At 39.2% G+C, this 18435-nt stretch overlaps 1 protein-coding gene across 1 annotated transcript in view; it reads left to right on the forward strand.

The window, feature by feature from the left end:
• The first annotated feature begins 274 nt into the window (after positions 1-274).
• LOC121506346 (fibronectin type III domain-containing protein 4-like) overlaps positions 275-18435 on the forward strand; it is a 39329-nt gene continuing 21168 nt past the window's right edge. The window contains exon 1 of the mRNA XM_041782118.1: positions 275-996. Coding sequence (XP_041638052.1) covers positions 879-996 — 118 coding nt within the window. The 5' untranslated portion in view covers positions 275-878. The remainder of the gene's footprint in view (positions 997-18435) is intronic.

The following is an 18435-nucleotide window of genomic DNA, read 5'->3' on the forward strand; positions in this document are numbered from 1 at the left end:
TCCAAATATTTCTCTTCTCTTTCTATAGTGACGTGAATGAACTCGCACTACCTGTAGAACCACTTTTATGGCATACAAGGGGATTATTTCCAGTATACAGTCTCTGTAATCTGATTAAATTCATCAACAGTTATCTGACAGCATGCAGGTGATTCAGGGTGATGACATGCGCACACACCTCTCTCTCTCCCCCTTTCTCTGTCTCTCTCTCTCGCTCTCTCTCGTGGTGTAGTGGTAGCATTTTAACGTCAGTCTCGTGCGTGCCTCGTGCTCTCTTTATGCCTGTGCTTTTTTCCGGAGGAGTTACCACGAATCTCCCGCAGACAGACATTCTCTGGCGCTGCTGGCTTCGTCTAATCTCACATTAAAGCAGCAGGAGACCTCATAGAGAATACAAAGGTGCTGTTTTTCTTCTTCTTTTGATTTTTCTTGATTCACGTCAGAAAAAAAAACGCCAATTTTTGTTCTTTTCTCCTTCGCTGAAATCACTGAAAAACGTTCAGGAGCGCTGTCCTTGGTGCTGAAACCTCCTGCGACCTTTCCCAGCTGCAAAAATGCGAATGAATGCGACTAAAAGAGACGAACTGACGCAAAATTAAGCCCGGTGGACGCACGCGGAGTCGAGGACAACCTGTTAGCTTCTGCTGCACGCGCCTCTTACCGGACTCCCAGGGACAAGAGAGGAAGAAGAGCCACCATTTGACTTCTCGTCTGCATACCTAGTGACCTACTTCGTACAAGTTAGGGTTCAAACCCGCGACGCCGAAGCGGTGGAGATGAAGCTGACGTGGAGACAGTGGTGACCCTGCACGTGGGGGAAAGTTGCTGTGAAATCAAAGGAGAGTTACAGGAGAGGAGGAAGAGGAAGGAAAGGAGTGATGAAGAGGCAGAGGAGCGGGGACAAAGGCAAGGTGATGACCGCGTCTCTTCACCTGGATGTCGGGCTCCTGCTGCTGCTGCTGGCCTGCTGGCAGACACCGAGGCTGGTCGGAGCGAGTGAGTACCGAATCATTTTCACTCTGTCTGTTCCAAAAATGTCATATCAATTTATTATGTTTGCTTTTAATGAAGTTACGAACGACTATGAACACGGAAGTAGTTGGAATAACTTGGTTAAAGCTGTTATTTTACCTTTTAGAGCCTTAAAGGAGATTGAGCTGTGTTCAAGAACCAAACATGAGCCCTTATTTAAAACTACACTGAGAAAGCACCCACTTCCTATTGACATGTCTCAAATACATCAGAAACACACTAAATCTGCTTTTATTGTCAGCTAAATGCAGGTGAGATCAAAATTAAATAATGAAAGAAGGATTTCTGTGCAAAATAAACAGAATAAAGTGCCAAAAAATAGCACTATAAGCACTTGGGGATTTGATTACACAGGATTTTCTGAGCTTTTACTAAGGCTGCTTGCCTTTTTCTTACATAAAATGAACATCTTACTGTCTTTGTTTTGCTTATTGCCATTTCTTTTTTTTTGCAAAGGTCTTTGACAAACTGCTAAATTCCTTACTTTGACTAGTAATCCTCATTTAGTGTCTGGAGCAAGGATAGTCCATGTTGTCTCAATATAAAAGGTGTGAAAATGACAAGAATACCAGAGTTGTATTGCATTTTGTGCAACAAAAAAGAAAACAGATCATTTTCTATGCTTTGATGGCAAACGTACCATTTTTTGAGTCTTATTTGTACTTTTTACTTCCACGCTGCCCAATGCCTCAAACTTAAGCTGTGCAGAAAAATTGCCTAAATAAGGATAACTTCATTCATAATCTTCGGGAGGATAACAAAGTTTTCAAAGATGGCAAATATACAAGATTAAACTGTGGGGATTATCTGTATAAACTGATGAAAAACCCACTGATAAGAAGCTATAAACCACCAAAAAGTTTCCATTAAGCTAAGACTAAGACTATAAAACTTCATGAACATACCAAATCTGTTTTTCTTATCTTTTCAGCCCACTCTAATAATCGAAAAGACCAAATCTAACGCAAGGAATTTTGATTTTGATGCAATAGCTACCAAAAAAAACCTCTAAGTTGTGACAAAAAGTGTGTTAAATCATATCAAAACTGCTTGTCGACAGCCTTTTTTTCCATGACAAAAACTAGACTAAAACTAACAAAAATAGATCTGTGAGGACTAAAACTGACAAAAACTAAGTTTAGTTTTTGTCAAAATGACTAAAACTGGAATAAAATGTAATGTTGTTTTCGTCAGACATTCAAAATCCATGATGTTTCTCAACCGTTGGGCAAGAAAATAATTGCTTGGACTAAAGGTAAAAACTAAAATGTTTTGAGTTTTCGTCAACTAAAACTAGACTAAAACTTAAAAGGATAGAAATTACTAAAAAGTGACAAAAACAAAAAATGCATTTAATGTAAAGACCAAAACTAAATGAAATAGCTGCCAAAATTAACACTGATGGAAAGGCTTGTCAGATGGCTTTCTGGGTTTGTTTTTATTCTTAATTTAAACCTACTTGCCTATATCTCCACAAAAATGACTTAATTCATGTTTAAGGGTAAATTAGTAAGTGTTATTTTAAGTGTTTGCAGTTTAAATTTATCACCAGAAAGACACTTATTTCTTTGTTTTTTACATATTTATCAGTATTTCTCCAAAGAAATCTCTAAAATTAAACTTTAACAAAATAAATGCTGTGCAAATAAAGAACCAGATTTCTAGATTTCTTCCATGCTCAGATAGCAAGTGTCTCTTTTTATGTTTTATCTGTATTGATTGTCTTACCCTCAGTCCTGCAGGAACTCTGGTCCCAATAACTTCAACCAAGCACTCCTCTCACTAGGATACATTCATGTGAAATTTTTGCTAGGATCTCAGAGGTTTTAAAGATGCCAAACATGTCAGGCTGAATCTTTTCTGAATGTATGTTTAGATAATGATAAAGCCATAAAAAGCCTTAAAAGTGTCATAAAGCTTCATTGAAGTGTGAGACTTGGCTGATTCAGAGTGACAGTTTGGAATGATCCTTTTTTTAAGAGGGGGAAAATGGAAAAAGTGGACCTAAAAAGGCTTAAAACTTCTAAAGAATTCATAAATTCCTGCACCATATTGTAATAAGAAGGCATATCATGGAGTGCTCAGTGTTCCTGACAGCAGCAGCTTTCCACGAACATGCTGCCCCGTCTGTCTGACTCGAGGTGAATGCTGGGGGCCGCTGCTCCGTGTTTACTCCTCATAATTCAAGTAGACAAACAGCTGTTGTAAAACTGTCAAAGGCTTAATTTAATGTTTATCCTGGGATTGGAATTTCAGACCAATCTCTCCTCCTTCCTTTGGCTCGTTTAATTAGCTGCAGCAGGCACTTAAATCATCCCTCTGCCACTCACGTCCTTTACCTTTATGCAGCGGTAAAATCAAAGCTACCTCTCTGCAAATGAAACCAAATCAGCGCCCCCATCCTCGGCTGATCACCAGCAGGCGGCTAATCTTCGTTTACGAGCCCCTGCATTGATTTATTCGACCAAACACACCTTTTTTCCTCCCCACATGGCCTTCACCTTCCCCACTACGTCACGCTGCGCCCCATGCCTCAGGAGGTTTTCCATTCATGGCAAAACAGCCAGATCAGTGTCAGAATCAAAGATAAATCACTGCAAATGAAACGAAAAGCATGAAAAGCACATTTCTGCTTAGAAGACTTGTTTTTCAGTCATCTCTGATTTCATACAATCTTTATTCACTTGGAAACGCTGCTGCTTTCTCCAGAGAAGATTTCGGGTTATGTTTGACCTTGCCTTGAAAGAAAAACAAGCCTACTCTGCTGGACTAAACTGTAATGTTTTCAAGTCATTTTCTTCCTTTTAACTGATGACTGCTCTGGGTTTTTTCAGCGTGGGAGTAGTGCAAACTACATTTTCACAGCTGCAGCAGAAGTCTTAGTCCTTTTTGATTGTGCATTAAATAGCTGAATTATCAGTTTCAATTTTAAGCAGCTGTGCTTGAGCGTTAGCTGTACCTGAGGAGTTTGCAGTTGTCATGGAAGTGCAAAAGCTTGTTCAAGGTCAAGGTGGGACTCTTGGTTTTGACTTTTTGAGTCAACGTAGATGAGGCATACCTAAAGGTTTGGGGGAAAAAAAGACATTTAATGAGTTGTCTGTGTTTTACATGAGTTTTTGGAGCATCTAATGCCTTGATTAGGGAGCCAAACAGAGAACAAGACTTAACAAGACCCCAGATGACCAAAGAGTTCTAACTTGGACTCGTCCATCCAGAGTACCTTCTACCAGTCATCAGCAGTCCAAAGTTTGTGCTCCCTGGCAAATCTGAGGTGTTTCTGGATATTTGCAGGCTTCATTAATGACTACTTAGCAGTTATTCTGTCCTTTAAGCCTTGTTCTGTCAGTCGTTTGCTTACGGTCATTCTGGAGACTTTCTCCGTCTCTGATCTAGGAGCATTCATCTGTGCCTGGAGATCAGCAGTGGTCTTCCTTCTGTCTCTAGTAATTAAAATCTTGAGGTGTCTGACATCCAGCTGCAAACATCATTTGCACTTGCATTTTCCATTTTATGCTGCAAATCAGCGACACTTTGAGGCCTGTCATCACTATATCTTTCATGCCGTCTGGGCGATTGTTCAACTACATTTTGCATGTGTAAGGCTTTAAGTTGTTGAGTCATTATGTACAAGAAGGAAACAAGCAGTGGATCGATATTCCCTCCTATGTGCAGCCACCTGTTGAACACACTGCCGGTCATTGCTCCTGCAATGACTCTAAGCAATTAACATTTGCAGATGAAGTCATTTGAATAAGGTCAGATGCTCTGAGAATAGCTGATCAAGACGATGATTCATTTAGAAGATTTACTTCATGTATTTATCACCAAAGTCAAGAATGAGTTTTCATATTCAAGAGGATGAAACGTAGTCAGATGTGGTATTTGTTTCAAGCTTGTTTCCTTCCGTGCAACACCTCGCTGTTCCCAGGTGGAAATTTGGCGAGCATTTTATTTTCTGACCTAAAATCTGCAAGCGTTTTTGGAGAGGATTTCAAAGAAGGAATCTGAGGCTTAGCGGCACCTCAGGGATCCTAAAAATGCACCAACTGAGACCTCAGGAGGTCTTTATTAAAAGAGAGCAGGTCAAAAAGCTTCTTTATTCATGCAGGAAGATTCTCCTTTCTGCTCAGCTCTGCTGCACTTCAGCGCTCCACTCATTGTTGACTACTTATTCTCCGCTCGCGCCGACTTTCCCAGACTACCTGAGGATTTCAATGAGCTCCATATCTCAGTTTTCGTGCACTCGCATCTACATGGGTTGTTTCAATTTTGCAGTGTTTCTCTGCTGCTGCACAGAAATTCATAAAAACTGCTGCTTCTTGTGGGAGGTGACTTTATTTGTCTGGCTGAGGGCAAATTTAAATTCTCCTCTAATTGCTGACTTTTGGGTGTAGTTCAAAGATGTGTTTGCATAATGTGCTCATTAATCAGAAAATGATAAGCAACTTTCATTTGACCCTCCAGAAGTTAGACAGCAATTAAAACACGAATGGTAATATCAAGTTGTACCTTTTGTATGATCATATGCATTAAAGCACAAAAAAGAAAATATTTGCATATAAATTTACAAAATGACAACTAGGAGACAAAAACGTCACTCAACAGAGATGAAAAAGTTTAAAGATATTAATATGACTTAATACGGATGTAAAAAGAGGCTAAAATAAAGCCACAGTGACAAAAATTGGACCAGAAATACACTCGAATGAACCAAAAAGACATAAAAATGACAAAATATAACACAAATCAATCACAGAGCAGCAAGATAAATGCAGTTTCAACATGATAAAGAAGAGAGAGGAAAAAAAACAGAAATACAAAATCACATATAGGAAATAAAATAAATGATTCAAGGTGACCTGAAAGGATCTCATAAAGATACAAGATAACTTTCAAAAGCAAGGAATGGCAAGAAAGATGAACATAAAAGATGAAAATAATCTTCAAATGTGCAGCCATCAGAGATGCTGCTATTCTATACTTAAATTACTTATAATACACAAAAATGCCACCAATGATTCAAATTTGAACAAAAGCTCTGCTAAATGACATAAATTAACTTTAAAATGGCAACATAAAGACAGAAAAAGGACCACAAAGAGAGCAAACAGTTGCAAAGACATTTCAATAATTCAACAAATGCTGAAAAATAGAGAAAAATAAGATCCGTGTGTTGTCTATAAAGACAAAAATCAACCACGAATAACTCAATTTCACTCCAGAACATCAGAAAATTGAGACATTTTAGCTACAAATCATCTCAAAACAATTGAGAAAAGATTTAAAAACAGCCTCAAAGACAAAAACTCCACAGAACAGACAGTCCTTAAAAGACATAAAAAAGGTTGGGAAAAATGACTCAACCCCCATGAAGAGACTAAACAACCTTGAGCACATGACAAAAGCCCACAGAGATGCAGAAATGACTCAAATTGCTTCAGAGATTCAAAACAACTTCATAAACACAAAAAATCAGGTGGATAAATGATTTGAAATTCTAACCACAACGCTTAGCTTCAAAAACAGAAACAAAACCAAAAGAGACACAAGAAGTACTCGAATTTGCTGCAAAGAGACTTGGGGTGCTTTCACACCAACCACTTTTGGTTCGAATGTTTTGGTTTAATCTCAACTAAAAGACAGGTATGAAACCTCTGCCTGGACCGCGGTCATGCCCAGTATGTAAGTGTCATTATGAAAGGTTTAGACCTTTAGAATATTACAGCCTGAGAACCAGAAAAAGGAAATCCAAAACCAGAACAAAAATGAGCCGCAGAAATATGGGGAACAATAACCTCAACCAAAGTTTCCTGTAGTTGCAGATCAGACCGAACGGTCAGGAGGAATTTTGGACCATTCTTCTTTTCAAAACTGTTTCAGTTCAGCAATATTCTTGGGATGTCTGGTGTGAATCACTCTCTTGAGGTCATGCCACAGCATCTTAATCGGGTTGAGGTCAGGACTCTGACTGGGCCACTCCAGAAGGCGTATTTTCTTCTGTTGAAGCCATTCTCCCATCCTCTGTTGAGCTTCAGTTGGCGGACAGATGGTCTTAAGTTTTCCTGCAAAATGTCTCGATAAACTTGGGAATTCATTTTTCCGTCAATGACACCAATCTGTCCAGGCCCTGAGGCAGCAAAGCAGCCCCAAACCATGATGGCCCCTCCACCATACTTTACAGTTGGGATGAGGTTTTGATGTTGGTGTGCTGTGCCTTTTTTTCTCCACACATAGCGTTGTGTGTTCCTTCCAAACAACTGAATTTTGGTTTTATCTGTCCGCAGAATATTTTGCCAGTAGTGCTGTGGAACATCCAGGTGCTCTTTTGCAAACTTCAAACATGCAGCAATGTTTTTTTTTAGACAGCAGTGGCTTCCTCTATGGTGTCCTCCCATGAGCTCCATTCTTTTTTAATGTTTTACTTATTGTAGATTTGTCAACACAAATGTTAGCATGTGCCAGAGATTTCTGTAAGTCTTTAGCTGACACACTAGGATTCTTCTTCACCTCATTGAGCATTCTGTGCTGTGCTCTTGCAGCCATCTTTACAGGACAACCACGCCTAGGGAGAGTAGCAACAGTGCTGAACCTTCTCCATTTGTAGACTGTCTTAACGTGGACACATGAACATCAAGGCTTTTAGAGATACTTTTGTAACCCTTTCCAGCTTCATGCAAGTCAACAATTCTTGATCGTAGGTCTTCTGAGAGCTCTTTTGTGCCAGGCATGGTTCACATCAGGCAATGCTTCTTGAGAACAGCAAACTCAAAACTGGTGTGTGTTTTTTATAGGGCAGGGCAGTTTTAACCAACAAATCCAATCTCGTCACATTGATTGGACTCCAGGTTAGCTGACTCCTGGCTCCAATTAGCTCTTGGAGAGGTCATTAGCCTAGGGGTTCACATACTTTTTCCACCCTGCACTGTGAATGTTTACATGTTCAATAAAAACATGAAAACATATCATTTTCTGTGTGGTATTAGTTTAAGCAGTCTGTGTTTGTCTATTGTTGTGACTTGGATGAAGATCAGAACACATTTTATGACCAATTTATGCAGAAATCCAAGAAATCCCAAAGGGTTCACATACTTTTTCTTGCAACTGTAAAACTGTTTTCTTTTGCAATACTAATAGGATGATGGAAATGACTTAGCTATTACTCAATGTGCTGAAGTCAGACACCTGTTGGCCGGTTAACCAATCAATGTAAACTACAGAGTGGGTGATGAAGATACCACATAGGCGTCATGTAAAGTCTGTTAGTCTGTTTGCAATAATTACAGTGTAAAACCAAAAACAACCAAACTGAATATATGCGATGTAACAAAGACACCAACCTTGGTCCAGGACCTCTACTTCATTTGGCCTAGACTTTCAGACTCAGTTTGATCCAGACCTAAATGATAGGTATGAAACCTCCCCTGGACCATGGTAGAGATTAAACAGCCGGACCCTGGTCAAACCAAAAGAGGTGGTCTCGGTGTGGACCAAACTGAACCACAAATGGGTCAAGCCCAGAATGAAAGCACTATTTTGAAAGGCTCAGACTTTCGTATAAATGACTGGACATTACAGCATGAGAAGGAAGTCCAACACCAACTGGAAAAAGCACATAAAATAGGGAAACTTTCCAACTGTTTTTTGGAGCGGAGAAAAGACAGAGGATACAAAAGGATGGGAGAACAGCGCCCCCTGGAGGTAAAGAAACTCCCAAGGTGACTTCAGGCTGGCCATATGTACTGCTCTTTGAGTTGGCGCTGTTGGTTTTTGTAAGCCTACAATAATATAATGATGGAAATGAATATTTCATTCATTTTTTTCTACATACAAACTTACACTTAACTCGGTCTCTCAGGTGTGAAAACACCCTTAAACAACTTCAAATACACCAGATAGGCCAACCCAAAGGTGCAAAATAACCTTAAATAGCATTAAAGTGGCAAAATAAATGAAAAGAAAAACAGTAGTCCACTTACAATGGCTTTAAAATGATGCAAACTAATCATAACCAGTCCAAAGTCAGCAACAGAGATGAGTAAAAGACTCCAAGGAGAAAAAAGAAATGCCACAAAGATGCAAAAAAAAAAAAAAGCTTCAGAAAATTCAAAGACAATTGAGGTGACTAGTAGACAGCAACTTTAAGGAGACGCATTTTTTTCCAACAATGGCATAAGACAGCTATTGATGATCAATTTACAAAAAATAGCAAAAATAGGTCAAAAATGGTCGAATACTTAAAATAACCACAAAAAGATTTTAAGAAACACTACAAAAAGACAAAGCATGACCTCAAATAGAGATAAAACAACCGTAAAGTGATAAAAAGTTTCTGTAAAGAGACGCCAAACCAGCTTTTTAACTTAAAACAGCCTTTTGTGTTGGTTTTGCTGTTACATAATCTAGAAAGTCCTTCCTCATGTCCCCAGAGCCTCATAGTTCATCCATAAACTGTCTAAATCAGCATGCACAGACTGTAACTGTATCCCCAGCACGCGTACAGCCAGAGAGAGTGGTTTGGAGCCATTATCCAGATTATTCTGTCAGAGTGTATCAGCAGACCGTGATTTATGATCCACTGTCCACTCCGAGCCGTACGTCACTGAATACTCCACTCTGTGAGAAACGATGTAAACACACCGTCACGAGGCCCGCCGCTGCTGTTGATGTTGTTGTTCTGTGATTGTGGTGATGCGAGGGAGATTTGAGCAGCCCAGATACGATGAAAAACGCTCGTCTAGTGGAGGCTTTTGTCCGTGAATGAAAAGAGGCTTGTGTGGAAAGATCAAACTAGCCTGTGTGTGTTTTTGTGAACTTCTCTGGGTTGAAAAATGTGAAAATCTTCTGTAAACACACCACAAGTAAACACATAATGACTGTTTTTCTTTTCTTGTTGGATTAATTAACTTACAGTTTTAGTTTTGTGCAACAAAAAGGATTATGTGCTCAAAATTCTGCTGCTGCGAGTGTTGTCCACCTGTTTCCAGTCTTTTCTGAATGAAATTACCATAGAAAGGGCCACATTTTATACTGGAAAATCTTAAGAATTATGGGAATTTGTGCAGCTTATCCTGATCCCCAGAGGATGAATCTTTGCTGTGCTGTTAGAATGCACCTTAATGACTTTGGTGGACCTAAGATGTTCCTAGCAGCAACTACAGTTCGTCTTACATGGATTAAAGTGGTAATATTTGGAAAAATATTCAATGGATTGTTGTTGTTATATTTGGGTTCAGGGTTCATGTTCCCCTCATAATGAATTGTAACATTGTTGGTGTCCCTTTGTCTTCAGTGAGCGTTATCTTTAGACCTAAACTTGATTGCCTGGTGTTGTTTTACTGCAAACAACATACCCTTCAGTATCAGCTATAGTTTATAGGTTTTTTGTTGTTCAAAATCACTTCCAGTTTTTCTCCAGAATAACTACTGACTTCATAAAATAATATTTTTTTTGTTTGCTTTTATTTTTCATCAATATTTTGCAGCTTTTTTGGGGGGGTGTCACATTTTTTAAATCATTTTTTTCTTGATTTTTCCATATGTTTTGTAAATTTTTTTGGCAGAGTATTGTTTTTTTATCCTTTGGTGTCATTTTTTTCTTTCTGTGTCTTTCTTTCTTTCTTTTTTTTTGTCTTTTTTTTATCAATTTTTTCCATTATTTCTTTTACATCATTTTTATTCATATTTTTTTTTCCAACATTTTTTTATGCTGCTTTTTAATCGTCTTTTTTTGTGAATTACTTCCTCATTTTTTGCCACCTTTTTTCCTTTTTTCTTCATTATTTTGGTCATTTTTTCCAACATTTTTGTCCAAAATTTATATCCAATTTTTTTTTCCTTTCTTTTTTTTGTAATTTTTTGTTGGTTTTTTTTTATGATTTTTATGTCCGTTTTTTTTTTTTTTTTTTTTTTGTCAATCCCACATGTTCAAAAATTTGGTGAAAAAAAATGATACTTTTTGTGAAAGTTTACTTGGAAAAGTGACAATATACTGAAGTTACCTGGTGAAAAATGTCACTAGAAACGCTGGTGGTAATATTTATTTAGCCTATATTGACTAGTGTCAAACTGTATATATCAGCCAGGTGAATTTATTGGTCAACGTTTATTGTCCTGCTCATTTAAGGCTCATATTTGTTTTCCTAAATCATTCAAAACTTTACAAAAGCCACTAACCATGCACATATAATTCCATTATCTGGGTAAAAACGCTTCCCTCTGTGTTTTAAGCTCTTTTTAATTCACTTTCCTGTGATAAACACAGTCCCCGTATCATGACATTTCAGCTACTTTTTGGGGTGGAACTGATGAAATGCCAAATTGTCCTCCCCTAGACTGAAGGCAGACTAAATTCATCCTGAAGAGTTTAAAAAATGATGATGTTCATGAAAATTTAATCTGGACAAACCATCTGAAAACACCAAGGACAAACAAGGGCATGCAAAGAAGGAGAGTGTTTTAGAGCGAGAGCGTGCTTACAACCACCTGAACTGCTATATTTCATCATTTAATCAATATCTACATCCTCCTCCTCCTCGTTTTACCTCCTCCCTCTCTTTTTCTACCATTTCTTCTAACATTGATCTTTTTCCTCCTCCTGCTCTGTCCATCTGTCTCACTTTGCCCTTCGTCTCGTCTTTTCTTTTCCCTCCGAAGAGAAAAGATTGAAAATTCTCTCTCCCATCTCGCGATTTCAGCCCCAGATAATTGCTCCCTCTTCATCTTTTGGCTCATACATCCCCCTGTCCTGTCATATTTCTGTCCTCCTCCCTCCTCCTCTTCCTCTTTGTCTCTTTCCTGACTCTATCTTCACCCTCCTCTCCACTCGGTGTGTATAATGTAATCGCAGGAGTCTATTCAGCGTCTCAGTGCTCTGCGTGGCAGCGCTGGCAGATGAAAGCAGTTGGGATTTAGCAAGCGTGACGTGACAAGAGTTCAGGGGGAGATGTTTCTGTCATTGGCGGTGACAACAGAACATGCTCACTGTGTGGTTTTCACTCTGGTGTTGGTGGAGGAAGGGATTTTTCCTGCTTGTCTTTAAGATATGTACATATGTTTAATTTTCTCAGTGTCTACATGTCAGGTACTCTCTTAAATCCTCCTTGAAAATCTCCTAAAAAGTCCTAATAAGTTCCAGAAATACACTGAGCAAAATGGGGGATAATTTTCTAGTGTTTGCACTGCAGCTTGATTTGGAGACTTTCCCAGAGTGAAACCAGCTACATCAAGAGATTCTGTGCTGGTGTTTCGACTGAAAACCATGGAAATATTACGGGTCAGTGGCTGGAGATTGTTTTTTGGACTCAATGCAAAGAAAAGGTCGAATGTTGATATTATTTCCTTTAAACAGGTGATTAACTAATGCATACTCAAGGTATAATGTGTCTCAATTTGTAGACATGCCTCTGTAGACTAAAACTTCTAGAGTGCATGAGTCTTGACATGGCAGTGTCATTTTTATTTTTACAATTACTCTTCCTCTATTTATTATTTGTTGTTTTCATCCTCCTTGTCTTTGCCTTTTCCTCTTGTTTTAGTTCATTTTTGCTTTTTCACCTTGTCTTTGTCTTCTCGATTCTTGTCTTCATCTTCTTCCACCTGCATTTGTCTTCTTCATACTTGTCTTTGTTGTTCTTCCTCGTTTATGTCTTCTCCTTTGTCCTTGTCTTCAGCTTCTATCTCTCTGTCTGTCTGCCTTGTCCTATCTTTTTGTCTTCTTTGTCCTCCCTTTTGTCCTTCTCTTGAACTTCGATCTGTCTGTCTTTTTTGTCTTCCCTTTTGTCCTTGTCCTCATCTTCATCTTCTGTCTTTGTCTAGTTTGTTTTTCCCTTTGTCCTTGTATTCATCTTTTATCTTTCCTTTGTCTTCCCTTTTTCCTTGTCCTCATGTTCTGTCTCTTGTCTTCATAACTTCTGTCTTTGCCTTTGTCCTTGTCTTCATCTTCTGTGTCCCTGTCTTTACATCTTCTCCTTTTTCTTGTCTTCATCTTCTTTCTTCTTGTCCGTGTTGTCGCTGTTTTCTCCTTCATCTTCCATTTCTCTGTCCATCTTTTTTGTCTTTTCTTTTGTCCTTGTCTTCATCTTCTATCTGTCTTTGTTTTCTCTTTTGTCCTAGTTTTCAGCCTCCGTTGTTTGTCTTGGTCGTCTTTATCTGGTCCTTCATCCTTGTCTTTATGTTCTGTCTCTTTTTCTTTGTCTTTCCCTTTGTCTTTGTCCTTGATCTGTCTCTTTATAAGTTACTGCTGTTTTCTCCTTTGTCCTTGTCTTCGTCTTCTTCATCTCTGTCTTCCTCTTTGTCTTTTCCTTCGTCCCTGTCTTTGTCGCCTGTCTTCCTGTCTTTGTTGCATTGATCTCGTCCTTTGTCCTTGTCTTCATCTTCTTCCTCCTTGTACACACGATCATTTTCTCCTTCATCGTCGTCTTCATCTTCTGTCTGTCCATCTTTTTTGTCTTTTCTTTTGTCCTTGTCTTCATCTTTTATGTTTCTGTCTTTGTCTTCTTTGTCTTGTCCTTCATCCTTGTCTTTGTCACCTGTCTCCCTGTCTTTGTTGCATTTATCCTCGCCTTTGTCCTTGTCTGTTTCTTCTTCCTCCTTGTTTTTGTTGTCTCTGTCTTCTTCTTCCTTCATCTTCATCTCCTTAATCTCTGTCTCTGTCCTTGTCTTATCCTGGTCTTTGTCCTAGTCTTCTTTGTCCCTGTCTCTTGATCTTTGTCAGTTCATTGTACTTGGCCTTCCTCCTTGTCTTTTTCATCGTTGTCTTCTCCCCTGTCTTCATCTTTTTCATCGTTGTCTTCTCCCCTGTCTTCATCTTCTTCATCTCTCTGTCCTCTTCCTAGCCTTCATCCTTGTCTTCATCTTCTTCCATGTTTTCATTTTCTCATTGTTTTCTTTATCTTAGTCTTCTTCATCTTTGTTATCTTCCTGATCTTTGTCTTCATATTCTGTCCTCGTCTCCATCTTTACATCTTTACATCTTTACATCTTTACATCTCTTTGCCATCTTTGTCTTATGGTGTCTTCTTCCTTGTCTTGATCATCCTTCCCTTCTCTTTCTTCAATCTATTCATCTTCTTTTTACGTTTCTTTATTGTCTCCTTCATTCCTGTCTCTGTCTCCTCTGTCCTTATAGTCATCTTTTTCTTCTCCATATCTTCAACTTTCCTCTCCAGGTCTTTGTCATTTTGTTTTCCCAATTCTTTGGGTGTTTTCTTCATCTTTGTCTCCTTCACCCTTTTCTTTGTGATCTTCTTCCTGCTCATCTTAGCTGTCTTATACTTTTTATCCTTTTTTTTTTTTTTTTTTTTAACCTTGGTCTTTTCTTCCTGTCTTCATTTTCTTCTCCTCTTCTTCTTGGCTCTCATAGCCACAAACTTTTGTTGATACAGCTCAGCTTTCATTCCCAAAACAAAGTTCTGGGAAGTTTTAAAACCCCCTGTAGGAGACTAAGAGAGAAAGTTAAACCCACAGAGTTGCCCATTCATCTCACGTTGTGCAACTAAACTCTGTTTTTATCTTTTTGTGTTGGCTTAAATTTTATGTTAAAAGCTCTAAAACTCTCTTCACACCTTAATTACTTTTTTTTATTAAAGCTGCATGAGAGCAAACCCTGCAGCCAGACTCCAAATCTTGTTTAAAGTCTTTTAAAGCAGCGTCTTAATTCCTAGGGTTTCAATTAAGAAGTTCAAAATCACTTATGGCTGAATTATTTAGGTGTCCACATACTTGAGGCGATAGATTTCAGGTTTTTTGTCTCCTGAAATGATCCGTAAATGTAAAACATGCAGCTGTTAACACCATGTGAGTCATTTCCTCACAGTCAACACATCCAGAGTGTCTTTCTGCAGCCATCATCTATCAGAGACATTTAATAATTATACAGCGAGGGTTTAGTCACAGCAGCAGCCAGTTCCTACGCCCACAGAGTCAGGAAATAGACCAGCATGCACTGCAGCCACACACACTGCTTTTTTCTCAACCAAAAGAAAAAAAAAATCCCACTTTCTTTGCTCTGGCTGCTTTCATTCAGTCCTCCTACACACGCCGAGTGCAACAGGTTCATACGCCTTCAATGCCAGAGGGCATGATGGGAAATGTAGGGTGACAAACTGAAGCAGACAGGGCAGCCTGAAGACCAGGTGGACTTTGTTTCAGATTACAATGTTAAAGAAATAAAGTGGATTTTTTCCTTTAAAGCCTGTGAAGCGTTTCTTTGGCAGCAGGCTGACGTCTCCTGCAGGGAGCTGAGGTTTGCATAATGAGCTTTGGTTAGCTTGTTAGCCTCAGATAGTGTTTGACATTCACAGCCATACTCCACGGAGCCTGACTGGCTGCATTTGGTTTGGAATTTTCTTCTTTTTTTTTTTTTTTTTCCTTCAAGTCTGTTTGGAGAGTTGGTGTCAATGCTGCCGCCCCCAGCCGCCTGGAAATGAGCCGTGTGCTTTGTGTTTGCAGCACAGAGGAGGTGATGCTGTCAGTTTGTTTGGATCTAAAAAAGGAAGCAATAGATTCAGGAATACTGTATGAACAATCGATAAAACAGCAGGCTGGAAACAAATACCATGCAGCTATGGCTGTTGTAGTTAAAAATGTGTTTTAAAAAAGAACACTAAACTCCAGGTTGTAAAGAAGTTACAAGTCCACCAAGTCAAAGCTGCAAAGCATAACGAGTTTAAGGTAGTATAATTCAGTGGTATTTTTATTTTAACTTGGAGGGGAATTTACTTAGAATGGATTGCAGTCAGTAATATAATATTCAACCATTTTTTTCTGCTCATCTGGGGCCAGGTTGCAGTGGCAAGTTGACCCAGACATTCCTCTCCCTAGTGGCATTTCTTGACACCTCCCTTGGCATCCCCAGGCCAGATCGGATATATGATCTCTTCAGCGAGTTCTGGGTCTACCCTGAAGTCTCCTCCAAGTTGGACGTCCCAAAAAGGAGCAGCAGTTCTACTCCTAGCTTCCTTCAGAGTCTGAGCTCCTCACCTCACCTTTACGGGCTACTGAGGAAACTCATTTCAGACGTCTGTATCAGCACTTTCATTCTTTCACCCAGAATTCATTGACTGCTAAGTTTAAAGCTTTGCCTTCTGGCTCAGCTCCCTCCTCACCACAGCGGTCTGGTACAAAGTCTTAAACTCTGCTGATGCTGCACCACTCCACCTGTCAATCTCACACTCCCTCACTGTGAGCAAAACTCTGAGATACTTGAACTCCTTCACATGAAGCAGAGATAAACTCCCCACCTGGAGGGAGCAATCCACTGAGTCATGACCCCGGACTCAGAGGTGCTGACCCCGATCCTGACTCAAACCACCCCAATGCCCCAAACAGTAATTTGCAGAACACAGATATGAAATCCTGAGGTCTACGAACCAGAAACCTCTTCCCCCTGGTGATTAAAAGAGAATATGATAGCATACTGTGGGGCTCAGATGGCCAAGTAATTAGGTCATCCCCCTGTGGTCCATGTGGCACAGGTACAAATCCAACCTGTTGCTCCCTTCCTGCATGTCATTCCCCACTCAATCTATCCTCTTCTATAATAAAGGCATAAAAAGCCCAACAATAAATCTTAATAAAGAAAGCATATTGAGCTGATGATACACAGAGGCACCATACATTTTGATTTGATTTTGATTTGCATTAAAACAAAAAACAGCGTGCCCCTGTTAACACTGCCATCCAGAGGTGCAATTAACCTGTTTCATGCTTTGAGTATATTCGCTAGCATCTTTTGAGGCTTATATATGCTCTGTGCATGAATGATTTCAGCTCATTTTTCAGTAGTGTAGTGTACCAGACATTGCCATATCACCTTAAATCTTGGGGCAACAGTTCAAGCCAGAGCAGCAGAGTTTAATGAAGAAGTCTGCTTTGGAAAATGTTTGACCTTTTTAATAAAAGATTTCATAAGTTGATGAAACTACTGTATTAAGTATAATATTATCTCACTTAGGCTAATGGCTACACAACAGAACAGCTGGTTGGAGGCCAGACAGACAGCTTAAGTCCACCCCTCTTCAACATTTATATCAATGAACTGGCAAAGGCTCTTAGGTGCTGAAGTCAAGTGCCTCCTGTATGCAGATGATCTGGTGCTCTTCTCTCCAACTAAAGGTACAACAGCACCTGGATCTTCTGCAGTTTCTCCAACACCTGGGCTCTGACAGCACATCTAACAAAAACCAAAATTATGATTTTTTCTAAATACAGTTAAACACACAAAAATGTACACTGACCTCGACCACTGACCAAATTAGAAATTCCAATTTAAATCTGGATCAAAATACTGGGATCAGTAGTTGAGCCATGGTTGCGAGGTCTGGTGTTCACTTGCTAACCAAAGTGTAGCAAAATGGGACAAACTATTTGACTCAGTAGCAAGAATTGACCAAAAAACAAAAAAAATTTGACTTCTTTTAGTCCCTCAATAGGGAATATGCAGTAGCAGAATACTTCAGCACTTTGATGCACAGCTGAGGAAATGTTTGACCAGGAACAGACTCAGTCAGCACAATTGAGACAGGACGCCATCGACGAAGTTGGATCCCATAAGAGGAGAGACTGTGCCACTGTAGCCAACAGGAGGTGGAAGCAAAGCTGCTTTCTGACTGCCTCTTCTTTGTATAATGAAGTTCTTTCTACTTTTTACCAGTATAAATGTCTACATTGCTTTGGCAATGACACTGCTGATGTTTTCCATGCCAGTAAAGCCAAATAAATAAATCCATGTGAGACCGCAACCTCCAGTGGATGAATCTTTTAACATCCACTAAAATGTAACAGATGCATATATTATTGTGGCTATGACTGCAATGGTTTTCATTTTCATGTTTACAGGAGCATAAATGCAGCTCAAGTCTCATTTGCACAAGTTCAGTGGGTGCAGAAACGGTTGAATCCTTTTGTGAATTAGTCATGTGGCAGGCCGAACTTAATAATTAAAATTTAAGAGTGAAGCTGAAATATTCAGGAGACACTCTAAAAATGCTGAACTTGAAATCTAAGAGCGTTATCGTTGTCTCATTATGGATCTTTTTTGATACTTTTAGGTCATCTCTGTTGTCTCATTCCTTCATCATGTCGTTTTCTTGTCTTATTTTCTGCCTCAGTGTCATTTTCAGCTGTCATACTTTCTCTGTTCTCGTCTTTTTATGTCTCTTATTATTTGTCCTCTATGTACTTCCTGGTACTTTTTGCCTCATTAGGTGTTCCTCTCTGTCAGTCTTTTTGTTCCTTTCTATCTCCTGTTAACCTTATCTTTGACCACTTTTTATGTGATTTTTCTCTCTCTGGCTTTGTCATTTATGCGTCTTTATTCTGTTATTCTCTTCATCTTTATCTTTCTTTCCTGCTCTGTCATTTCTTCTGTTTTTTTATTGCTCTTCCGTCTCTTCATTCTCACTT

Source organism: Cheilinus undulatus, linkage group 24 (assembly GCF_018320785.1).
Source record: "Cheilinus undulatus linkage group 24, ASM1832078v1, whole genome shotgun sequence".
In the NCBI taxonomy this organism is placed as follows: Eukaryota; Metazoa; Chordata; class Actinopteri; order Labriformes; family Labridae; genus Cheilinus; species Cheilinus undulatus.